The 24,186-nt window shown below is 38.0% G+C and overlaps 1 protein-coding gene across 2 annotated transcripts in view; it reads left to right on the top strand.

Annotated features, from left to right (window-relative positions):
• LOC150085600 (organic cation transporter protein-like) overlaps positions 1-24,186 on the top strand; it is a 440,672-nt gene that overhangs the window by 245,237 nt on the left and 171,249 nt on the right. For both annotated transcript variants that reach the window (XM_090373381.1, XM_090373383.1), the window contains one exon: positions 23,139-23,329. In XM_090373381.1, coding sequence (XP_090229507.1) covers positions 23,139-23,329 — 191 coding nt within the window. The remainder of the gene's footprint in view (positions 1-23,138; positions 23,330-24,186) is intronic.

Below are 24,186 nucleotides of genomic sequence, written 5' to 3'. Positions count from 1 at the left end.
AAAATTCATAGCTCACTTTTGAAGCTAATTAAATTAAAAGGTTCGAGTGCAAGTTAACACCTCTTAGGCAGACGTTCAAAGAATACTAAACCATCATTTATTCACAATACGATTTTCACATATTTAATCTTCTAGCAGTCTTCTTAATCCATTTTTAATGACTCTCCGTTGTGCTGCTAAGTCTAGTATGGCGAGACTAGACTTAGCCGTACCAGACCTTGCCATACTAGACAGCATGACGGAGTCATTAAAATTGCATATTTGAGTCAAAAGTCACTCAGGCAAAAAGGATCATGATCCGAAAAGATGGCAGTTTAGTCCCTACCCAGAGTATAATTTTAACTTTCAGTTCTCCACACCTACCAGCTTCAGTTGAGGCAGGATATTTAAGCTGTCACATTTGGCCATATATCCCAAACCCCCTAAGATGTTTTAAATGCCAGAAATTTGGCCATCCCCAGACAGCGTGCCGTGGAGATGCAACATGTACAAACTGTGGGTGTAAAATTCATACCCAAACAGAATGTAAGGCACCAACTCCACAGTGTCCTAATTGGAAGGGTAACATCCGGCTTACTCCAGACTTGTGACCTCTGGAAGTTCGGAAAAAAAATACAAAAATATAAAATTTGAAAATAAAGTTTCCTACCAAGAGGCAAGAAAACAAGTAAAATTAAGTATACCAAAATGCAGTTATGCTTCTGCCACTTAGTTATCAGTCAGTAGCATGTCAGGCAGAAGTGTCCATCGATCCAGACACATCGATCACAGACTGGGCTCAGACTCGGTCCAGCATCCATCTCCACCAATTGTAGTAGACCAATGCAGTAATACACCACTGACAGTTCCATCCCAGAAACTTCCCCTTTGTCAAGCAGTGGAGAATTTGTAAAAATAAGATCCAGTTGAGGTGAAGCAATCTTACCTACCAAGCATAGATGCAGATGATACCACCAACTCAGTAGATCTGCTTGAAATACGGGCAGATGATGATATGGAAGAAAGCAGTGAATCAGGACACCCAAATTTTTAAAGAAAAGAAAAATCAAAACTTGACAGATATAAACAAGCCACTCACAAAAAGCAGACAGACTCATCTTCTGCTCACAAAACCAAATAATGAAACAAATCATACAATGGAATGGCAGAGGTTTTCACAGCAATATTAATGATATCTGTGAACTAATTCACGGGTACAATCCTGTTGCCATATGCTTACAAGAAATGAATTTAAGAACAAAAATATCCATTTCTGTCAAAAATAGGCGCCTCCGTAGCCAGGTGGGAAGGAGCAGCAGTGCGTAGAACACCGCTTCTTGATTAGACTGGGGTTCGAGCCCGTCACCACCAAATACGAAGGATACGGAAAGGTCAGGGAATGACCACCGCATATCCCAGAGCGATATGGCCTTAGTTGCTAATGCTCCTAAAAACCAAATAAAAAACAACAAACAAATTCTGTCAAAAATGATACTTTCTTCAGACAAGATCGATTGATCCCAACAGCCCCCATGGAGGAGTAGCCATACTTGTGGACTCACGAATCTCCTCCAGATGCATTCCATCACAAACACAATTGGAAGCTGCTGCCACACGTGTAGTAATTGGTATCACTCTGCCACTGGTCTCAATTTATCTTCCGCCAAACCAATCATGTACAATTCAGCAGCTGGAAAATCTTATTTCTGAATTGCCATCTCCTATTTGGGAGGAGATTTTAATGGACATTATCCATTATGGGGTTCTCTGGTCTCAGACGGGTGTAGTGAGCTTATTGAAATGTAATGTGACAGAGAGAATTAGACACTTACATCCATTTTCCTACTGGGTCAACCACTGCAATAGATCTCTCAATTTGCTCTCTTATCCTCTTCCCAACTGTAGAGTGGGCAGTACATGAAAATCCTCTAAACCAGGAATGGCCTACTTAATTTGTGATGTGATCTACTTTTTTCTTTCAAAAAGTGCCGCAATCTACCATCTCAAAAATTACATTGCACAAGGTGCACAAATCAAGGGATGACTGTATATTTAAAATTCGTCATGATCGACCAAAATTAAATCCGCGATCGACTCGTTGGCCACCCCTGTTCTAAACATTGACCACTGTCCACTGATCTGTAGTATTCAAACCACCCATTCCAAACAAACTAAAACAAAATGGAAATTTTCCAAAGCAAACTGGACAAAATTTACTAGTCATGTATCTTTTGATGATGGCAGCATAGAGTCTTCTGCTATCAACACTGTCACCAATTATATTACAATGCAGATACTAACAGCTGCCATCCCACAGTCTCAAATAAGAAACCATCATCATATCAATCACTGGTGGAATGGTGATTGTAACAAAGCGAAAAGAGAAAAAAATGCAAAACATGGAACAGCTTCCGTAAATATCCCGCTACTGCCAACCTTGTTAACTTCACGAGACTGAGCCAAAGCTCATTATATCCGGCGGAAGGCAAAAAAAGACTCGTGGATAAAATTTGCCTCCTCAATCAACAAAGATACTGATACCCGAATAATCTGGGAAAAAATAAAAAAGCTAAATGGTAAATATCATATGTTACCTTTTCCTATTTTCTTATTACAGTGTTCTGTAAATTGTCCGCCTCAACTGCATATGAACCGTCTTTTCAAAAAATTAAAGCTGAAGCTGAGAAAAGGAAACTGAACTACAAAGCTTCAAAGCTAAATGGACACTGCCCTACATGGACTAATGTTATTAGTGGAGACCTCTGGGTCTCGGTGCTGGGCCCATTGTTTTGTGTATTTATCAATGATATTGATGAAGGTATATCAGGCTTAATGTCCAAGTTTGCAGATGATACAAAGGTTGGCAGGGTCATTAATGATAGTAAAGACAGTATGCTATTGCAACAGGATCTAGAAAAGTTAGGTAGATGGGCTGAGAAGTGGTAACTGAAATTTAATATTGACAAATGCAAAGTACTGTATATGGGTAGCAGTAACCCAAGAGAAACGTACCAACTGTATGGTACTACACACAGGGAGGTGGCGAATGAAAAAGACCTGGGAGTAATTGTGCAGTTGGATATGAAATTCTCTGAGCAGTGCAGATGAGCTGCCAGAGCAGATCATGGAGTTTTGTCAATGATATATAGAAATTTTGCTAGCAGATACAAAGAGGTGATTATCCCCTTGTATAAGGCATTGGTCAGGCCACACCTTGATTACTTCAAACAGGTATGGAGGCCTCATTTTAAGAAGGATGTAGAGTTGCTAGAACGAGTACAGAGAAAGGCAACAAGATTGGTGAGAGGAACAAAGGGGTTCTCTTACCAGGAGAGACTTAAATTCTGTAAGTTGCAGCATCTGGAGACTAGGCACCTGCAAGGTGATCTGATTGAGGTGTATAAGGTCTTGAATGGTTTGAGCAGACTCAGTGAGATTCTTCCACTTGCTCAGATTAAGAACCCGAGGAGGCATAGATTCAAATTCAGGAAAGACAGTTGTAGAATAAATGTGCGGAAGTTTGCCTTTAGCCAGCAGGTAGTTGATTGCTGGAACAGACTTCAATCTGTTGTTATTGAATTTGATAGCTTAAATAAATATAAGGCCGAACTAGACAAACATTTGTAGTGACTGGATATGTGAAGAAATAGGGAGGTTTTTTTTTTTTTTGTCTGATGCTGTATAAGCTTGCTTTCTTCCATCATATGCCTCAACTAATGCTAATATCCTTTAGCCTATAACCAACCACTCACAATATCTGAACTGGAAGAATCTATATATGCCTCAAGAAATAGCTCTCCTGGTCCTGATGGAATCTACAATATAATGCTTCATCAACTCAATCAGAAAACACTCTTGTCATTGCTAAACTTTTACAATAGGATATTCTCAGAATATATATTCCCCACTTCCTGGTGACACTCTTATGTAATAGCCATACCTAAACCTGGAAAAGATCATTTGATTACTAACTACTAAAAAGGTAAACTGCAGCGATTATCAACCCACTGCAGGATGGAAGCATCCTCAACAATTCATGCTGAGGGAAATGGACCATAACCTGCCATGCTGATCCAGTGCGGGTTGGCAGATCAACCATATTTAGCAGTCAGGGGCTTGAGCTCCGGTCTACTCAAAGAGCGTGCTACTGCGCTCCCGCTCCTGACCACTCGGCTATGTCAGGCCTTACTACTACTACTAAAGACCAATTTTCTAACCAGCTGCCTGAGTAAGACTTTGGAAAAAATGGTTCACCATCAACTCACCTGGTACCTTGAATCCCAAAACATAATCAGTAATAATCGGTTGGCGTTCGGAAGAATAGATCTTCCCTAGATCTCATGACAAAAGCTGAATCAAACATACGAAATGCATTAATCAGAAATCAATATCTTGTCATGATATGCCTCGATATAGAGAAGGCCTTTGATACCACATGGCTTTACAGCATCTTAAGAGATCACCATTCTATTCATATGAGAGACCATTTACCATATTTTATTCAAAAGTTTCCTTCGGCACAGATATTTCCATGTTCGGTACCGGCAGGTTTTATCTCAAATATGCATACAAGGAGTCCCACAAGGCTCTGTTCTTAGCGCCACTCTGTTTGCAATATGAATAAATGACATCACAAACAGCATTCCAAACACCGTTGAATCATATCTCTATGCAGATGATCTTACCATGTCCTGCAGAATATGAACTATATTTAGAGGCATCTACAAATATCCATTAATAACACTGAATTATGGATGGCACAAAATGGATACAAACTGTCAAGCCACAAATCTACAGCTATAAATTTCTGCAGCAAGTGCAGAATGTATCCTGAACCTGATATGCACTTGGCCAATCATCCTCTACCAATTGTGAACAGTATTTGGCTCCTGGGGCTAATTTTTGATAAGAAATTAAACTTCCAGGAGCACATTAGATCTCGGCTAGATTACAGAGCACCTGTTTATGACTCAGCTAGGGAGAGCACCTTGGCTGTCTTGTGCCCATCCAACATTCTTCTCTTAGGATAGCTCTAGGTGCATACAGAGCATCACCAGATCAAAGTCTTTATGTTGAGGCTCATGAACAGCTCCACTTAGCATCAGAAGAAAAATGTTGTTGTTGAACTACTCAGCTAAAATTAAAAGCCTGCCTACTTATCCTATTAGGCCACTACTGCATGATCCTCAGTGGAAAACTCACTATGCAAATAAATCAAGAACAATTCGGCCTACTGGTATCAGACTGAAGAATCTAAGAGAAAGCTGGAACATTCAACTTGATAATATCCTCAGAGGATCGAGAGATCTGGATACCCCATGGACTGCCTTCACACTTTATTGTGATGAATACTTTGAGCAATGGGGTAAAGGTTCTATAGCAAATATTAACATCCAACAACTACATTTTGCTCACACACAAAGGTATCCCCACTTTACTAAGATTTACTGATAGCTCAAAGTCTGACAGTCAAGTAGGTGCAGCTGCCTCAGTATCACTTCCGGCTGAATGCAGCAATTATACTGCGGAGCTCCATGCCATCAAGCTTGCCCTGAAAAAAGATCTCACTCCTTTCAATAAATAAAAGCATACTGTATACTGGTTCACAGAGTGCTCTTTTAGCTTTAAAAGGCAGTTCCACACCTTGCAATCCTTTATTAAACCCCATAAAACATGAGCTGATATGTCTTCGTGAGCATCAGCAAACTGTTGTCTTCTCTTGGATCCCTCCATCATAGCCGCATTAAATGATCTAGTCAAATATTCTGATTACAGACAAAATGTCCGGAGAATGCAAAAAATTACAAGCTGTTTGAACTAAAATCTGAACCACAAGTATGGACATCTAGCCTTCGTAAAAATAGAAAAGAAGTAATCTTAGCCTGAACCCGAATACGTCATACTCACTTCACACACATCTCTACCTACAGGAAATGATCCTCCTCGTTGTGGGCACTGCTCGCAACCACTTACAATAAAACATATACTCCTTGAATATAGCTTGTTCAACAATGCCCAACAAACATCTTTTAGTTTTATTTCAGATCTACAACAACCTCTGTCTCTCAATAGCATCATAGGTAAATAAACAAATCTCTCTGACTTCTTTCCCTATTTAAAACAAATTTAAATGCATGACCATTTCTAACTGCTCCCTGTGCAGTTCTCATAAGTGAACTAAATTAATTTGGGAGGTGCAATATGGCCTAAGCTGCCCTTGCACTAGAAAATATACCACAACAACAACAACCAAAAGAAAGGTCATGAAATGCCTTTATATGGTAGAATTAACCTAAATAATTGCGTCAGCATAATAGACAGTTAAAATAGACCATAATAACGAACTAATAGCTATTATTTGACATAAAGAACGCATTAAAAATTGTTGGAAATATAAGATTAGTATTAGTCTCAAAATGCAAAAAAGCAAGCTTATACAGCATCAGCCAAAAAAAAATATATCACCTGCTCATACCCCCCCCCCATTAACAGTTTTTCTAGTTATTCCTTGAATTTATTCCAACTGCCCACTTCTACAACACCAAATAGAAGTTTTGTTCCACCGATCAGCCCTGCTGGCTGAAGGCAAATTTCCACACTCACCTATCCTGCAACCATTAAATTTTATATAAATTCAGCCAGTTTGAATTTATGCCTCATGTGTAGCCTCAGCAAGAGGAAGGAAGGAAGGAAGGAAGGATGCCATCAACATTGAGTTTACTCAGTGTTGATGGCATCAGGAGCATTGAGCTCTCAGTCCATTCAAAGTCTTAAACAGCTAATCAGATCTCCTTGCACATACCTAGTCTCCAGATGCTGAATTTGCAGAACAAGCCTTTCTTGATAAGAGCACCCCTTTGTTTCCCCTCACTTATCTTATTGCTCTTTTCTACACTCATTTCAACAGATCCACATTAATAGTATAGAAAATGGGGATTCAAGCACACTTTTTCAAAAATTTTTTGAAATTTTTTATCGTTTTCTGTAGTAATTAATATATTTTCATCCAAATTTCTATATAATTCAAATCTAATTTCAACTTCTGTGAAATTTTTTTCACATCTCTGCAAAACCCAAAACCTTTATTGAGTGGTAACCAAAAGCATACAGGCTTACTTTTTTTGGTCAATTCTAATCGTTTAGTGAATCCATCATTAAAATTTTCATTATTTTTTTTATTTTTGAGGCTATTTGTTCAACTGTTAAATCTTTAGAAGGATCTGTAGATTTAATGATCTTTTAGAAGGATCATTAAATCTGTTAAAATCTGAAGTATTTGAGGTAACAAAGCAAATTAGTAGTGGTAGATCTGGAATAATCCAGATCTAGTAGTGCTAGACTTGTGATATTTATTAAATTTTCAACTAACGTTTTTATACCAACATATAAGATATCAGCAATAGTTTTACAATTTATAAAGAGTTGCATCCTTGAAAAAATGTTAAAACCTTTATTTGTCAATGTTACAATTTCATTTTCATTAACTGTAATGTTATCACTGTTTAATATACATCCTTATATATGTAAATATCCTCCATGAAGAAAAAAATACCTATCAATATCTTGCACAAAAATTTTAAATTTTGGAAGCTCCTTAACATTTACATTTCTTTCAAGATAATTATGAAATTCTTAGTATTCTGTTAATATATATCGATATATAAGAGGTTGTTTAAATAAATTCCACATAAGATGCTCTACTTCCATTTAATAGTAAATTAATTATTAAGAATTTTTAAACCTCCTCCATTTAATAGCTTTTCAATCTTTGCTTTTATCACTTAATTTGTTAATTATTTGTTTACTTTTATCAATTAGCATATTTGTGGCCTTATCTTTAACTATTTCAAGTCCTTCTTACTAAGCATTATTAATCCTTTTTTAATTAATCATTTCATTGTGTCAAATATAATACCACCTCCAGTAATATGTTTGTAACATAGCTGTTTGTTTCTATTAAGAATCATTTATTTAAATTAAATTTATTCATGAGTAGGTTAACTTTCTTAATTAGCTCATATTGTAAGTCGTCATACTTTCTGTGTAGTGCAATACATAAGATATATCTTCTCCGTTTAATTTGATTGCTCGTCCATATTCATCTGTTAGGGAAATAACTATTTCATTAAATGTATTTTTGCTGAGAGGAAAATATATATATTGGAGAATTTAGCCTTTCAGTCACAGCAACAAATGGATAATTTGTATTCTTGAAACTATATATAGTGAGCACCAGTTATAGTGATCACTGGTTATTAGAATCAGTGCCTTATAGAATCAAATTTCAAAGAACTGATTCAAATCAATAAAATGCACTACACTGTCATTGTTTATTAGAATCACATTTCCGGTTATAAGAACCAAATTTGAACACCTTTGTGATATTTTTGTAAAGCATATTTCTAGAGGTCACAGCAATAAAAAAATAAAAACAATTTGCAGTTTTCTATTTTGGACTTTTTTGTTTGTACAGTCTGTTATAAACAGGTAGTAAATTTGATCTTATTGCATTTGCAATAATACCTATAGCTGGAATTCTGTGTGTATTTTACGTTAGTATGATGAAATGTCTTTGCACTTCACTGAAATCTTCAGTTATGTAAAAACAAAAATACATTTTCAGAATCTGCTCTTCATTCCCATGTCTAAAGGGTGCAAGAATTTTTGCTGATGCTGTCGAGGCAGAGTTAGGTGGGTCGGAAAACTGCTAGTTGGGGGGGGGATACAAGGACTAATAGATTAACAGTAGCCACTGGCAGAGGTGGAAGTGATTCTTGCACTGCTTCTATTGAAATGAGCAGAAGCCTGAAAAACAAGATGCAGGATATTTCAGAGACTGCTGGGAGTCATTGCGGTACAAGTAAACACATGGGTTGTGTTAGGGTAGCCAAGAATAGAAACAGGTGCATGTATACCTCCGTGTACACCAATGCTAGGAGTTTGGTAAATAAATTTGATGAATTTGAGGTATTGCTCAAAACATCAAAGGCAGATATTGTTGGGATATCAGAGACGTGGTGTCACACAGATATAAGGAATGCGGAACTGGAATTTGGGGAATACAATGTGTATAGAAAGGATAGACAGGACAGGAGGGAAGGAGGGGGTTATGCTATTAGTTAAGAAACACAAAGTCCAAGGAAGTGAAGCCAGTCGACATCGATGGACAGGGCAGTGTCGAGTCAGTTTGGTGTGACATAAGCATAGGGAAATCAAAATTGAGAGTAGGAGTGTGCTATAGGCCTGATGACTCTGATGAGTATAATAAGATATTGTACAGGGAAATAGAGTGGGCCAATAAATCAGAGAGTCTTATAATGGGGGATTTTAATTTCCCAGATATTGACTGGAATTTGTGGGTTGGTCACTCGCACACTAGCAAGGCTTTTGTGGATTTATTGGATGATTGTTTTCTACATCAGCATGTTCGTGAGGCAACAAGAGGGAACAATACTCTTGATCTGATTATCAGTAGTGATTCTTCATGCATTAAGAATCTGCAGATAAATGAACCACTAGGTGGCAGTGATCACAGTGTGTTGAAGTGGGATTTACTCAAGGAGGTAACTACCATCAGAGGTAAAGGGAAGGGTTTTTGTTTTCGTAAAGGCGACTATGATGGTCTGAGACAGTATTTAAATTCTATACAGTGGGACCAACTGATGATGTTACCAACATGGGAAGCATTCAAGGAACTAATCTTGGAGGCTACCAGGCTTTACATGCCAACTAAGAAATATTGTTCAAGGTTTAGGCGTAAATGGGTGTCAGATGAACTAATGAGACATGTGGCAGAGAAGAAAAATGCATGGGATACATACAAATTAATGGGTGACATGGAAGCCTATGATAGATATAAGTTGGTCTGTAACCAAATCACAAAGGAGATTAGGCAGGCAAAGGCACACTACGAAAAATCCTTGGCAAAGGATGCAAAGAAAAACAGAAAAGAGTTCTTTACCTATTTAAACTCAAGAAGGAAAGGGATGAATCAGATTGATCCACTGGATATTGATGGTTCAACAGTTGAGGATCCTGCTCAGGTGGCTAACAATCTAAACGAGTATTTTGCATCTACATTCACGCATGAGGAGTTATTCAGGAAGGAGAATGATGTAGGTAAAGTAAACATTGGCAGTGAGCTGAATGATTTTGTAATAACTGAGAGGAAAGTGGAGGAGAGATTGTTGAGGATAAACATAAAAAAGGCACCTGGGGTGGATGGGATCTATCCAGTTATATTAAAGGAGGCAGCAAAGGAAGTTTGTTTGTTTGTTATTTGGTTTTTAGGAGCATTAGCAACTAAGGCCATATTGCTCCGGGATATGCGGTGGTCATTTCCTGACCTTTCCACATCTTCCGTATTTGGTGGTGACGGGCTCGAACCCCGGTCTAATCAAGAAGCGTGTGCTACGCACTGCTGCTCCTTCCCACCTGGCTACGGAGGCACCCAGCAAAGGAAGTAAGCAAACCTCTAGCCATAATTATGAGAGCTTCTTTGGACTCAGGGGAGGTACCCATAGACTGGAGATGTGCAAATGTAACCCCAATTCACAAAGGAGGATCAAAGGCTGACACAGGTAATTATAGACCTGTTAGTTTAACTTCTGTTCCAGGTAAATTAATGGAGGCACTGGTTAAAGAAGCACTGCAGGATCATCTAGACAAGAATTCAGTTATAGCTCAGACGCGGCATGGTTTTGTTAAGGGCAGGTCTTGCCTGACCAATCTGATTGGATACTATGATGTAGTCACAAAAGAACTGGATGCAGGGAATAACTTTGATATTATATATTTGGATCTTAGAAAGGCTTTTGATACTGTTGCACATGGAAGACTGCTACACAAATTGGAGCAGTGTGGCATTGGAGGCAAATTGCTGCTATGGATAAGGGGATGGTTGAGTGGCAGAAGACAGAGAGTGGTAATCAATGGACACTGCTTAACGTGGACTAATGTTATTAGTGGAGTTCCTCAGGGTTCAGTGTTGGGTCCGTTGTTGTTTTCGGTGTTTATGAATGATATTGATGATGGGATATCAAGTTTAATGTCCAAGTTTGCAGATGGTACAAAGGTTGGCAGGGTTGTTAAGGACACCACTGACGCTATGCTGCTGCAACAGGATCTGGAAAGGTTGAATAGATGGGCTGAGAGGTGGCAAATGAAGTTTAACATTGACAAATGTAAAGTACTACATATGGGAAGCAGTGACCCCAGAGCAACGTATCAACTCTGCGGTACTACACTGACAGTGGTGGAGAATGAAAAGGACCTGGGGGTAATTGTGCAGACAGATATGAAGTTCTCTGAGCAGTGCAGACGAGCTGCAAGAGTAGCTCATGGTGTCTTGTCAATGATATACAGGAATTTTTCTAGCCGGGATAAGGAGGTGATTATTCCCTTGTATAAGGCAATGGTTAGGACACATCTTGAGTACTGTATACAGGTCTGGAGGCCTCATTTCAAGAAGGATGTAGAGCTGCTGGAATGGGTACAGAGAAGGGCAACAAGATTAGTGAATGGAACAAAGGGTTGCTCTTATGAAGAAAGGCTTAAGTTTTGCAAATTAGAGAGTCTGGAGACTAGGCACCGGCGAGGTGATCTGATAGAGGTGTATAAGGCTTTGAATGGTTTGAGCATGCTCAATGCCAATGGGATTCTTCATCTTGCTCAGAATAATCACCTCAGAGGGCATAAATTCAAATTGAGGAGGGACGGATGTCGGATAGATGTACGGAAATTTGCCTTTGGCCAGCGGGTGGTTGGTTGGTGGAACCGACTTCCATCACTTGTTGTTGAAGTTGATAGCCTAAACAAATTTAAAGCTCAACTGGACAGGTATTTCGACCAAACGGAGGGGTGTAATGGGAGTGGTGTGTTTTTTTTTTTTGGCTGATGCTGAATAAGCTTGCTTTCTTGCATCATATGCCTCTACTAATGCTAAACTTCATAAGCTTTTTACTCTGTAAAAAGTTGTGCGTGTTGTGTTAGTTCCAATTTGTGCATGCCGTGTGCTTTGTTATTGATTGATGCTTATATCTTTTTTACTGAGTTTTAAATTTTACTACCCAAAAAACAAAAAGCCCGTGAACAGAAAGAGAGTGAATTTGAGTGTCTGAGATGAAGCTTTTGAAACCTGCATTAGCAACTGTTTCAAAAAATGTGGATTAATTATTCATGATGGTCAGTTAAGTCACGATACTGATCATCTTGAAATGCCTGAAGATATGGGTGACCAGGCATTTAATGATTGGGTGGACATGGATGGTGAACTACAAGTTACTACAGCTTGCTTTAACAGACGAAGAAATTGCCTGGTCTGTTACTGATAATTTTGCCAAGGAGGAGGAAATTGAAAACAAACTTGAACAAATTCCAGTTACAAAACGGCAAACATGTGAAGCTATAGCTGTTCTGAGGAGAGCATTGGAAGAAACTGGTGCAAATGATTGTGAATATAGACTGTTAAACAATATTTAAAAATCTATAAATAGACTTTGTAGTGATCATTTAAAGCAATATAAAATAAGTGACTACTGTATTTTAAATTATAATCATATTACAAAAGTGTTATGTTTAATCAACATATATAATACGAAATTTTTAGAAATCTTCAAGTACCGTGTTAATAGACTAGAAAAGAATAGCGAAAGCTTAAAAAGCGGTACTCACCTTGAAATTAATCTGCGATGGTTTACTTAGGTAGCGTGGTTAATGTTTACGTTGAATTGTTAAATTGAAAAATTAAAAGGGAGGGAAGTAAGTAGAAGTTGACTGAGTTAAATGGGCGCAAGGAAACAGAAGTGTACACATCCAATCCTTGGTTGTCATCAAAATAAAAAAGAAGAATGATTAAAAACTATGTAAGTGAATCCGGTGAAGCCAATAGTCGTTACGAGGACTTTCGTTAGTTAAAGAACATCTTCAGTTGGTAATGTGTGGGGAGAGAACGCGTATGGTATTTTAAGAATAAAAAATTATACTCTCGTGACGCCTTTTTTGACATGTGGGAACTTTAATCTCGAGAGGTTCCAAATTGGGGAAAGATTGAAGGGGAGTTTAGAATTTAGAATTTGGAGGTTAGAGTGGTGCTTGTACCATTCGATAACTAGAGCTTCATATTGAAGTATTCTGTAGCTGGATTTTAGTTTAATGATGGAAATGGCAGAATCGATGAGCGGGTTGTGGTTGTGAGTCTGGGCATGAGTTGTAAGTTCTGTGACAGATTGGTTAGACGTGAGACTATGGAAATGGTAGTATGCACGGGTGTTGGATGTTTTTGATGAGCCAAATTTGGTAGTGGTACTTCCGATATAACATGTGTTGCAGTTTGGTTGACAATTAATGAGGTATATAATATTATTAAGGTCGTTTGTAGAATATTTGTATGTGTCTTTATAGGTGCTGAAGAAGGATCCTAATTTGTTGTAAGTGGAAAAAACAAGGGAGATATCAGTGTTGTTAAATAGGCGTCGGAACTGTCCTGCTAGTTCATTGTGGTAATGGAGGATTATGCGGATGTTAGTTTTATTTTTGTCTTTGGTTGGGATGTTAGATTTAATTATATTTTTAGCGTTAAGGATTGTATTTAAAATGAGTTGGTGGGGGTAACCTCTGGATATAAATTTGTCGGTAATATACTGTATTTCAACATATATATATATTAATTAAGCTATGCACGTAAGTATAAATTTATTTTCATTTTGCAAACCCGTGGATAATATGCTTCTGATTTTCATGAATCATTTAATTGGTAATAAACTTTTGGTAATAAAGTGTAAATTCATGCTTTATATCTTCATTTTTATAGCTTGTGAATAATATTCATCAAGTTTCGATTATTAGAATTGCCATTTATTATAATCAAAATTCGATTTGCAAATGTGATCACTGTGATTGGCACTTACTGTATTACTTTAGATTGAATTCGATTATCATTAGCTCCCGTTACAATTGAAAAATGCACTAATATTTTATCTACTCCAAAAGTAATATTAGGTGTATATTTCCCTTCATTTATTCTATCACTGTATATTTTTTGTTCAAAACCTAACAAAATATACAGTGGACCCTGCTTTACGATTGGTTCACTGTACGATCAAATCACTTTACAGTGGACTCTCCATAATAAAATACCATTCACTATACAATATGTGATAAGCTCTGGTCATTTGGATGACATTTGTGAATTGAATTTTAATTCTATTAAACGTCTATTTTAATTAGCAAAAATAGGAGGAACATTATCCACAGGCTATAAAAGTAAAGATCACAAATTTGCACTTTTCACATTACCAATTAACAAAATTAAATGATACGTGAAAATCGCAATAATATTTACACAGGTTAGCAAAGTAAAAATAAATTTACACTTATGTATATAGCTTAATTAATATATACTGTAATATGTATCGACTAACTAGTTGATATTTCTGTTCACTGACATTTTTTTTTTGGGGAGTTGTAAAATTTAAAACAGTAAAAAAGATGAGCAATCAATAACAAAGAACATGGCATGTACAAATTGCAACTAACCCGATACGCACAATTGAGATACAGAGTAACAAGTTTACAAAGCTTACAAAATAGGAATGAAGAGAAGATTCTGAAAATTTATTTGTTTTTTCATGTGATTGAAGATTTCATTGAAGGGGAAACATTTCTCCGTAATAACGTAAAAACCCACAGAATTCCAGCAATAAGATCATTTTACTACCTGTTTATCATAGAATGCACTAACAGAAAAGCCCAAGAAACTGGAAAGTACAAATTCTTTTTATTGTTTTATGGTTGTGACCTCCGGAAGTGTGCTTTAGAAAAATATCACAAAGGCATTCAAAATATTCTTATAACTGAATATGTGATAACAATAAAAATGTACTGCATTTTAATGATTTTAATTGGTTTTTTGAAATTAAATAGGCTGATTCCACTAACAGTGAAGTGATTTTAATGTTCATAACTCTAGCTGGTCGAGATGCTGAGGCTTTTGCAATTACTAATGACCTTGCACAGATTGTTCATTTACCTACAAGAATACCGGACAATCCTAACCATACAGCCAACACGCTTGATCTTTTTCTCACAAACAACCCTTCTAAGTACATGGTCGAAGTGAGAGGTCCTTTAGGCACTTCGGATCACAGCTTGGTGATTGTCTCTTCTCCAATGGAGCCTTTATCTCATGGCTATTCCCAACCTCGTGTTTGGCATTACAAGAATGCAAAATGGGATGACCTGCGAGATTACTTTTCTTCTTTTACTTGGTCGGATTACTGTTTCAAAACTTCTGATTTCAACATTTGCTCATATTGTGTCAGTGAAATTATTCTTGTAGGAATGGAATCCTTTATCCCACACTCCACTTTAAAATCTCATCCATTATTTAAACCTTGGTTTTCCAATATATATGCCAAGGCTGTTCAAGATAAGAATATTGCATATCATAATTGGCTTGATTCCAATTTTTCAGTTTCATTTTCTGCCTACACCAAAGCTCGCAACAATTGTAAAGCAGTTATTAATCAGTCTAAACTAGATTTTGAACAGGCTAAAAGTACAAAACTTGCTTCTTGTCCTAAGGGTAGCCGAGCATTCTGGTCACTTGCCAAAGCTATTGGCCGCAACTTTTGCCCATCTCTGCTCCCATCTCTGTCCAAACCAGATGGTTCTGTTGTTACTTCAGCCAAGGTTGAAGCTGACCTGCTAGCATCCCATTTTTCTTCTAACTCATGTATTAATGAGCATGGTAAAACATCTCCCACCATTCCCAACATGCTCCATTCAATGCCGCTTTTGGTATTCCATCAAAAGGATGTCAGAAGGATTTTGATGAATCTTGATGCTAAGAAAGCTCCAGGTCCCAATGGCATTTCTCCACTTGTTCTCAAAGCCTGTGCTCCTAAACTTACTCCTGTTCTTTGCTGCCTTTTTTCACTTTCTTATTCCAATGGTGTTTTTCCTTCTGCTTGGAAATTTGCTCATATCCAGCCAGTACCTAAAAAGGGTGACAAATCCCTCCCATTGCAATTAATTCTACTCTTTCTAAAGTAATGGAGAAATCAATTAACCGCCAACCCTTAAACTACCTAGAAACCTTCCATCTGATCAACGATCGCCAGTATGGATTCCATCAATGTCGATCTACTGGTGATATTCTGGCTTATGTTACCCATTTATGGACAAATTCAATGGAAAAGTTCGGTGAAACACAAGCAGTATTGTTCCCACATCTGGAGCGGTGTCCTCAAAACCTCTCTCAGGCTTCTAGATTCCATTCAGAAGAGAGCAGTTAGGTTAATTAATGACTCATCTCTAACAGAGTCTCTCCATTCGCTGTCTCATAGATGTACTGTTCTGCTGCATGCACTTGTCATTTCAAAGGCTTTCAATCGTGTTTGGCATAAAGGTCTTCTAAACAAGCTTCCATGTTATGGTTTGCCAACTGTTTTTGTAATTGGTTATCCAGTTTTCTCGCTGAATGTTCACTAAGCGTGATGGTAGATGGCTCTCTGTCTTCTAACTTCTTGACTAATGCTGGTGTCCCCCAAGGTTCAGTTCTTTCCCCCATTCCTTTTCCTCTTGTATATTAATGACTTTCTTCCATTGACTGGAAATCCTGTCCATAGTTTTCCTGATTATAGCACATTACATTCCACTTTCGATTTTGAGAAACCTTGCCCTGTTTAATCAGCTTCAACTTCTTGAATATCCGCTAACAGTTCCTCAAATGCCGATCTCCAGGTAATTCTCCAGTGGGGCAAAGACAACTTAATTGATTTTAATCCTTCTAAACTCAGTCTTGTCTAATATCTCGCAAGAAGGATTCTTCTGTGCCTATGCTTTTCTTTGGTGACACTCTGATTTCTAGGCAAGTTGATATATCTCTTTTGGTGTTTACCCTGACTTCTAGTCTCTCTCTTGGCATGAGCACAATACAAATATTGCTTCTTCTGCATCTAAAAAACTTGGTTTTTTCTTTTGTTCCCGGCATTACTTTTCTTCCAAACAGCTGTTCCCTCTGTACAAATTGCAAATCCGCCTTACCATGGAATATTGTTCCCACATCTGGGGCAGTGCCCCCGAAACCTCTCTCAGGCTTCTAGATTCCATTCAGAAGAGGGCAGTTAGGTTAATTAATGACTCATCTCTAACAGTCTCTCTCCATTCGCTGTCTCACAGATGTACTGTTTCTGCTTCATGCCTTTTCTACTGATACTTCCATGGGCATTGTTCTTCTGAATTGGCTTCTATAATTCCCACTCTCTTTTTCAAAACAGTCCAAACACTTGCCTCCTCCAGCCAACATCCATTTACTGTTCACCTTCAAACTCACACAGCCAACTTTTCATCTTCTTCGTTTATTCATTGAACTGCTGTTTTCTGGAACGACCTTCCTTCATACGTATTTCCTGAAAATTTCAGTGTTCAAAAGTAAGTCTAATGTCAACAAATATCTTCTCTCGTCTTCTCAACCTCCAACCCAAGCATGGTACTAAGTACTATAGAATCTAATACTTCTTGTGTTTGGGGTTTTCAAAAAAAAATAAAAAACACCGTACTTAGAAATTCCAGGTATCTATTTTGTACTCTCTATTTGCAAATGTCTACTTCTTCATATTTCTTTCGATTTATATATTTTCGGCTCTCATTATTTTTTTCAGGCTTTCACAAAATTCTTACATTGCAAGCATCTACTGTTAGTCTCTTTCTTTCCACTAACTCTCTCTCTTAGTCAGAGCCCATTCTAAAAGGATGGGGCTTTACAATTTCAGCTCACCAGAGTAACCTTTAATATCTTTTTCTTAGCTTTTTAATTTTATACTTTCTACTTCTCGTTTTTTCTTGTTTGTAAACTATTAGTGCAATACGAGGGAGATACAAACATTCCTACTGTCCTTACCCTCTTGCTATCTTTGCCTTTTTTTATCTACACTTCCTTCCCTTTCCTTGATTCACTCCCTTACCTTATACCATTTGCTTGCATTTTTGTATAATTTTAAGTCCTTATACAGATTCTCCAAAAAAATCTTGCTAAATCACATTATTTACCAATTTTCACTTATAACCACCTATTATTGCATATAAGTTACACTGAAAGCACTTATTTTAATTTTATTACTATTTTACTTTAATTTATTAAGTTCTACAACGTACACTGCATTCAGATTGCTTTACCATCCTATTTTCTCTCACTTATTTTTAAAATTCCTTTTCTTCCACAAGTAGGGACAAGTATAGAAATGCAGTTTTTGATACATGATCAGGTGTTAACCCCTGAAGAAATACCTGATTATATATCAATATTTATTTTTAGCTAGCATTCAGATTTTAATTTTATCATTTTCTCACCCCTTTCCTGGACTTATAACCAAAGTATCCTACCCTTATCTGAAGCTTGCTGTTATGCTATGTATGAATCTAATCATTTTTGCTTTACAGTTCCCTTCTCTCTAATTGGCAATCCAATTTAGCCCATAATTTTATTTAATTCATTATATCATATAGGATATTCACATTCTTTCTCGCTTTCTCATGCCTTCACTATCTCCTTTTTTTTTTTTATGTAAACCCCAAACACGAGAGGTATTAGAACCTATAGTACTTAATACCATGCTTGGGTTGGAGGTTGAGAAGACGAAAGAAGATATTTGTTGACATTGGACCTGAACTTCTGTGGACTGTAATTTTCAGGAAATACGTATGAAGGAAGGTTGTTCCAGAAAACTGCAGTTGAATGAATAAATGAGGAAGATGAAAAGTTGGTTCTGTGAGTTTGAAGTTGGAAAGTAAATGGATGTTGGCTGGTGGCTGCACGTTTTCAGACTGTTTTGAAAGAGAGAGAGAGCAGAAATTATAGAAGCCAATTCAGAAGAACAGTGCCCAATGGAATTATCTGTAGAAGAGGCATGCAGCAGAAACAGTACGTCTATGAGACAGCGAGTGGAGAGACTCTGTTAGCGATGAATCATTAATTAACCTAACTGCCCTCTTCTGAAGGGAATCAAGAAGCCCAAGAAAGGTTTTTGGGGCAAAACATTTCCCAGATGTGGGAACAATATTCCATGGTAAAGCGGATTTGCGATTTATACAAGGTGAGCAGCTGTTTGGAAGAAAAGTAACGCCAAGAACGAAAGAGAAAACCAAGTTTTTTAGATGCAGAGGAAGCAATATTTGTAATGTGCTTGTGCCAAGAGAGAGAGAGAGATTAGAAGTCAGGGTAATCCCCAAAAGAGTTATATCATTTTGCCTAGAAATCGGAGTGTCACCAAAGATAAGCACAGGAGCAGAAGAATCCTTTTTGCGAGATATAAGACAAAACTGAGTTTTAGAAGGGTTGAAATCAACTAAGTTGTCTTTGCCCCACTGGAGAATTACATGAAGATCAGCATTTAAGGAATTGGTAGCAGATTTTCAAGAAGTTAAAGCTGATTCAGTAGGGCAAGGTTTCTCAAATGAAAAGTGGAATGCAATGTGGTATCACCGGAAAAACTATGCATAGGATTTCCAGTCAATGGAAGAGGTCATTATTATACAAGAGGAAAAGAGTGGGGGAAAGAACTGAACCTTGGGGGACACCGGCATTAGTGGAGAAGTTAGAAGACAGAGAGCCATCTACCATCACCCTCAGTGAGCGATCAGAGAGAAAAGTGGATAATCAATTACAAAAAACAGTTGGCAAACCATAAGATGGAAGCTTGTTTAGAAGACCTTTATGCCAAACACGATCAAAAGCCTTTGAGATGTCAAGAGCAACTACTTGTATTTCACCGAACCTTTCCATTGAATTAGTCCATAAATGGGTAACATAAGCCAGAATATCACCAGTGGATCGACACTGACGGAATCCATACTGGCGATCGTTGATCAGACGGAAGGTTTCTAGGTAGTTTAAGAATTGGGGTTAATTGATTTCTCCATTACTTTAGAAAGAGTAGTAGTAATTTCAATGAGACGATAATTGGATGGGTGGGATTTGTCACCCTTTTTAGGAACTGGCAGGATATGAGCAAATTTCCAAGCAGAAGGAAAAACACCTTTGGAATAAGAAAGTGAAAAAAGGTGGCAAAGAATAGGAGTAAGTTCAGGAGCACAGGTTTTGAGAACAAGTGGAGAAATACCATCGGGACATGGAGCTTTCCTAGCACCAAGATTTGTCAAAATCCTTCTGACATCCTTTTGATGGAAGACAACAGGAGGCATTGAAGGGAGCATGTTGGGAATGGTGGGCGGTGTTTTACCAAGATCATTAATACATGAGTTGGAAGAAAAATGGGATGCTAGCAGGTCAGCTTTATCCTTGGCTGAAGTGACAACAGAACCATCTGGTTTGGACACAAGTGGGAGCAGAGATGGGCAAATGTTGTGGCCAATAGCTTTGGTGAGAGTCCTGAATGCTCGGCTACCATTAGGGCAAGAAGCAAGTTTTCTACTCTTAGCCTGTTCAAACTCTAGTTTGGACTGATTAATAACAATTGTTGTAAGTAGTAACAAATTAAGTAGTAATTAATAACATCTCCTCTACAATCGTTGTAAGCTTTGGTGTAGGCAGAAAATGAAATTGAAGAATTAGAAACAAGCCAATTATGATATGCAATGTTCTTCTCTTGAACAGTCTTAGCACATTTATTGGAAAAGCAAGGTTTAGATAAAGGACGAGATTTTAAAGTGGAGTGTGGGATAAAGGATTCTATTCCTGCAAGAATAATCTCACTGACACGATCTGAGAAAACGTTGACATCAGACGTTTTGAAACACTAATCTGACGAAGGAAAAGAAGAAAAGAAATCTCGCAGGTCATCCCATTTTGCATTCTTGTAATGCCAAACAACACAAGGTTGGGAATAGCAATGAGATAAAGGCTCCATTGAAGAGACAATCACCAAGTTGTGATCCGAAGTGCCTAAAGGCACTTCGGATCACAACCTTGATCTTCAAACTTGTACTTAGAAAGGTTGTTTGTGAGAAAAAGATCAAGCGTGTTGGCTGTATGATTAGGATGGTCCGGTATTCTTGTAGGTAAATGAACAATCTGTGCAAGGTCATTAGTAATTGCAAAAGCCTCAGCATCTCGACCAGCTGGGTTGGTGTGACTAGAAAATGGAATCCAGCTGGAGTTGTGAACATTAAAATCACCAAGGAAAATTACCTCACTGTTAGGAAAGTTGGACTGGAGCAAGTCAAGTTGCAAAGAGAGGAAGTCAAAGAGCTCCAAGTGATTAGTGGAGTTGGGAGAACGGTAGAGACAAAAGATTTTGACACAATGAGGTAGAGAGATTTTAAGCCAGAGAAGATCAAAGAGAGGAGATTCCAAATTTCCAAGTCTCTGACAGATAATATCAGAACGGTCATATGCACAAGTACCACTTTTAGGCAAAAGGAATTATACAGCGAATAATTTGGGCATCTGAGATGAGCAGTAGTTGAATTAACCAATAACTGGGATTCTGTCAGAAAAAGTACATGAGGTTTGGCAGACTGCAAGTGGAAATGGACATCGTTGAGATTAGAATTGAGACCATGTATATTTGTGAAATGAATTAGGAAGTGTTTGGGAGGTTTAGATCTTTACGCAGATAAGCTTGCTTAATTAGTTTGACAATTCATTGTGTATTCAATAGTAAGAAAAAGTGGGTGAGACATGCTGTATGAAGTAATGAAATTTTTGGATATGGCGGAAATGTGGTAAGAATATACCCAGATCCTTGACATAACGTGGCCTCGACAATGCTCCCCGCATACACACTACTCGGACTTTCTCCAGTGACTATCTGGCAGAGTAGAGGTAGCAAGATTATGCACTAGCTGATCCGGAAGCCTCCTGGAGAGTTAACAATAGGTGTACTAACTAGCAACCGGCCTGCGAACACCATTTTAGAGCTGTACCCTCGAAATGTAAGGAATATTGGATCTCGCCACGATGTTCATCATAACCTCAAAAGTCATCAATCATACTGCATGATGGAAGAGATGAGGAAGGGTTGACCGGAACTTAGCTTTAGAGACTAAACATGGGTTCCACCAATTTAAACCTCCAGTAAGCAAAGTGGTGGTATTGCACTGGTTGATGAGAGTCATCTACCACCTAGTACTGCCTGGTCTCATGGACAGATAGCGTTCCTCCATGTGGTGTGGGCGGCACACCTCGACCCCTGCTTACGTTGGTTCACACCTGGATGGTCACTCAGCATGTACTTGTGCATGGAGGTTATACCCAAGATTACTAACAGTCCCACCATCGTGAAGGTGCAAGCAGAGGATTTGGCTGTCACAGACCGTGACAGCCAGACTTCTCCGAAATTGGGTCGACTTGACTTGAGTTTCACCCGAATATCAGTTCCATCAGCGTTTTAGACTCCCAGGTAGCAAGTACAGCTTGTCTGGCATATCTGAGAGAATGTCTGTGACAACCTATTCTTCTATTAGTTTTGTCATTCTGTGTAATTTACACCTCCATCTTCGCACTTTTCAATTTATTTATTACTTTTACCTTACATACATACATGCGTATACATGTTGGTGTAGTATCTTTTGGGTGCCGTCACCGACAAGTTAAATAAAAAGTTCATTTAAAAAAAAAAACACTTTCTTGTATCATGTGTGCATTCTAATATCATCCATGTTGTAACAAAAGTTGCAAAAAAATTTTTTTCACCTTCCCATGATATCTATTGGAAAATCTTTTGGAAGTCTGCAATGATTCAGTTGTGCAAATCGATTGTCAGACCCAGGTATTGAAGCAAAAGGCTAATCAAACCATCTAGTAGCTGGTTTCCTCTGAATTTTCCCTCATAATAGCTTGCATTCAAGGGAATCAGTCTCACACAATAAAATGAATGATTGTAGGTCTTAAGGCCAAAACAGCCTCAACCTATTCTCAAACTTTAAATGAGTGAGAATCCCGGCTTGCTTGACTCGAAGGCCGGATGAAAGGATGTGAGTACCCAGTGGGCCACTTTTGGTAAGCAGAACTGGTGCTGTGGGTTGAACCAAACACCATTGATTTCCTAACTGCTTCTCATATTTATATGGCCCAAGTTGGGATGTCATTATTTAATAATACTAAAAAAAAAAAAAAAAAAAATTAAAAAAGCAGATATTTCCAGTTATGGTTTTTTCTTTTTTTTAATATTTGCTTTGAAATTTCTTTTTTGTGTTAGGTTTCCCCTACTTGACCTGGTTAATTGTGTTACTGGCTGTAGTTGGAAAAAGTGCAATTGCTGCATCTTTTGCAATTATATATGTATATACATCTGAAATATATCCCACAACTGTACGCAGCACTGGAATTGGTGTGAGTAGTATGTTTGCACGCATCGGTGGAATCATTGCTCCACTTGTTCATGAAATGGTAAGTTTTAAATTATATTCAAGCTTTTATACTTAAGTATTACACTTCATAGACTTCTTTTCAATAATTGTAATTTCAATAGCTAGTAGATCTAGCCCGTCAATGTGTGCACCTATACGTGATGAGGGGGGGAACATCTCGATGATGCTGCTGGTCTTCCAGATTGGCATCACTGGGATCCAATGCCTAAAGCCTAAGTTCCAGGCTAACACCATAGGAATCCAGCATATTTACCATGCGCTGTGATGCATGGAAATTTGAAAAGGGGGATTGTGGTGGTTGAAAGATCCAGCTTCAACACACCACTTTGGCCCTTCTTTGATGAGATGGGTGGATCTGGATGGCTCAACCAGGATCAGCTGTGTCAATGCCATTCCCATACCCTCTTGGTCCAAGGGACAGGATTCAGGCTGGCACAAGTGCAGGTATAGTATCTGGGTAGCCTTGCTATCCCACTCCTGAGCTCATTTATTGCTTGCATGGTAGTGGACATCCCATTTTGGCTCTGTTGTTGGTGGAGAGCATGAGCACAGAACATAAAATAAAACATTATGAATCCCGATAAAATTATTTCTTCAGGGGCCCCAACATGATTCCTATCTGAAAAATTGGAAGACAACCCTGCTAATGTCACTTGCTAAAGTCACGGTGAAAAGACAGAAAGCAGAAGTTATATCAGGTCCAACACCCTTTTACCTGATACACACCATACAAGTGAGCAGCATATAGGAAAAATGTCGCCTTCTTTATCCAGAAGAGTTTGGAAGAATTGGCAAGCTCTCCTAAATCAGTAAAATGGCTTTGCTTGGGCGACAATGTAGAGACCAGAAGTAACAAACATTTAGAATAGCTCCTCT

The sequence above is a fragment of the Mastigoproctus giganteus genome, chromosome 5 (genome assembly GCF_048544385.1).
Source record: "Mastigoproctus giganteus isolate SK-2022 chromosome 5, ASM4854438v1, whole genome shotgun sequence".
Classification (NCBI taxonomy): domain Eukaryota; kingdom Metazoa; phylum Arthropoda; class Arachnida; order Uropygi; family Thelyphonidae; genus Mastigoproctus; species Mastigoproctus giganteus.
The sequence above is the reverse complement of the archived record's forward strand: the minus strand, read 5'-3'. Positions and strand labels throughout refer to the sequence as shown.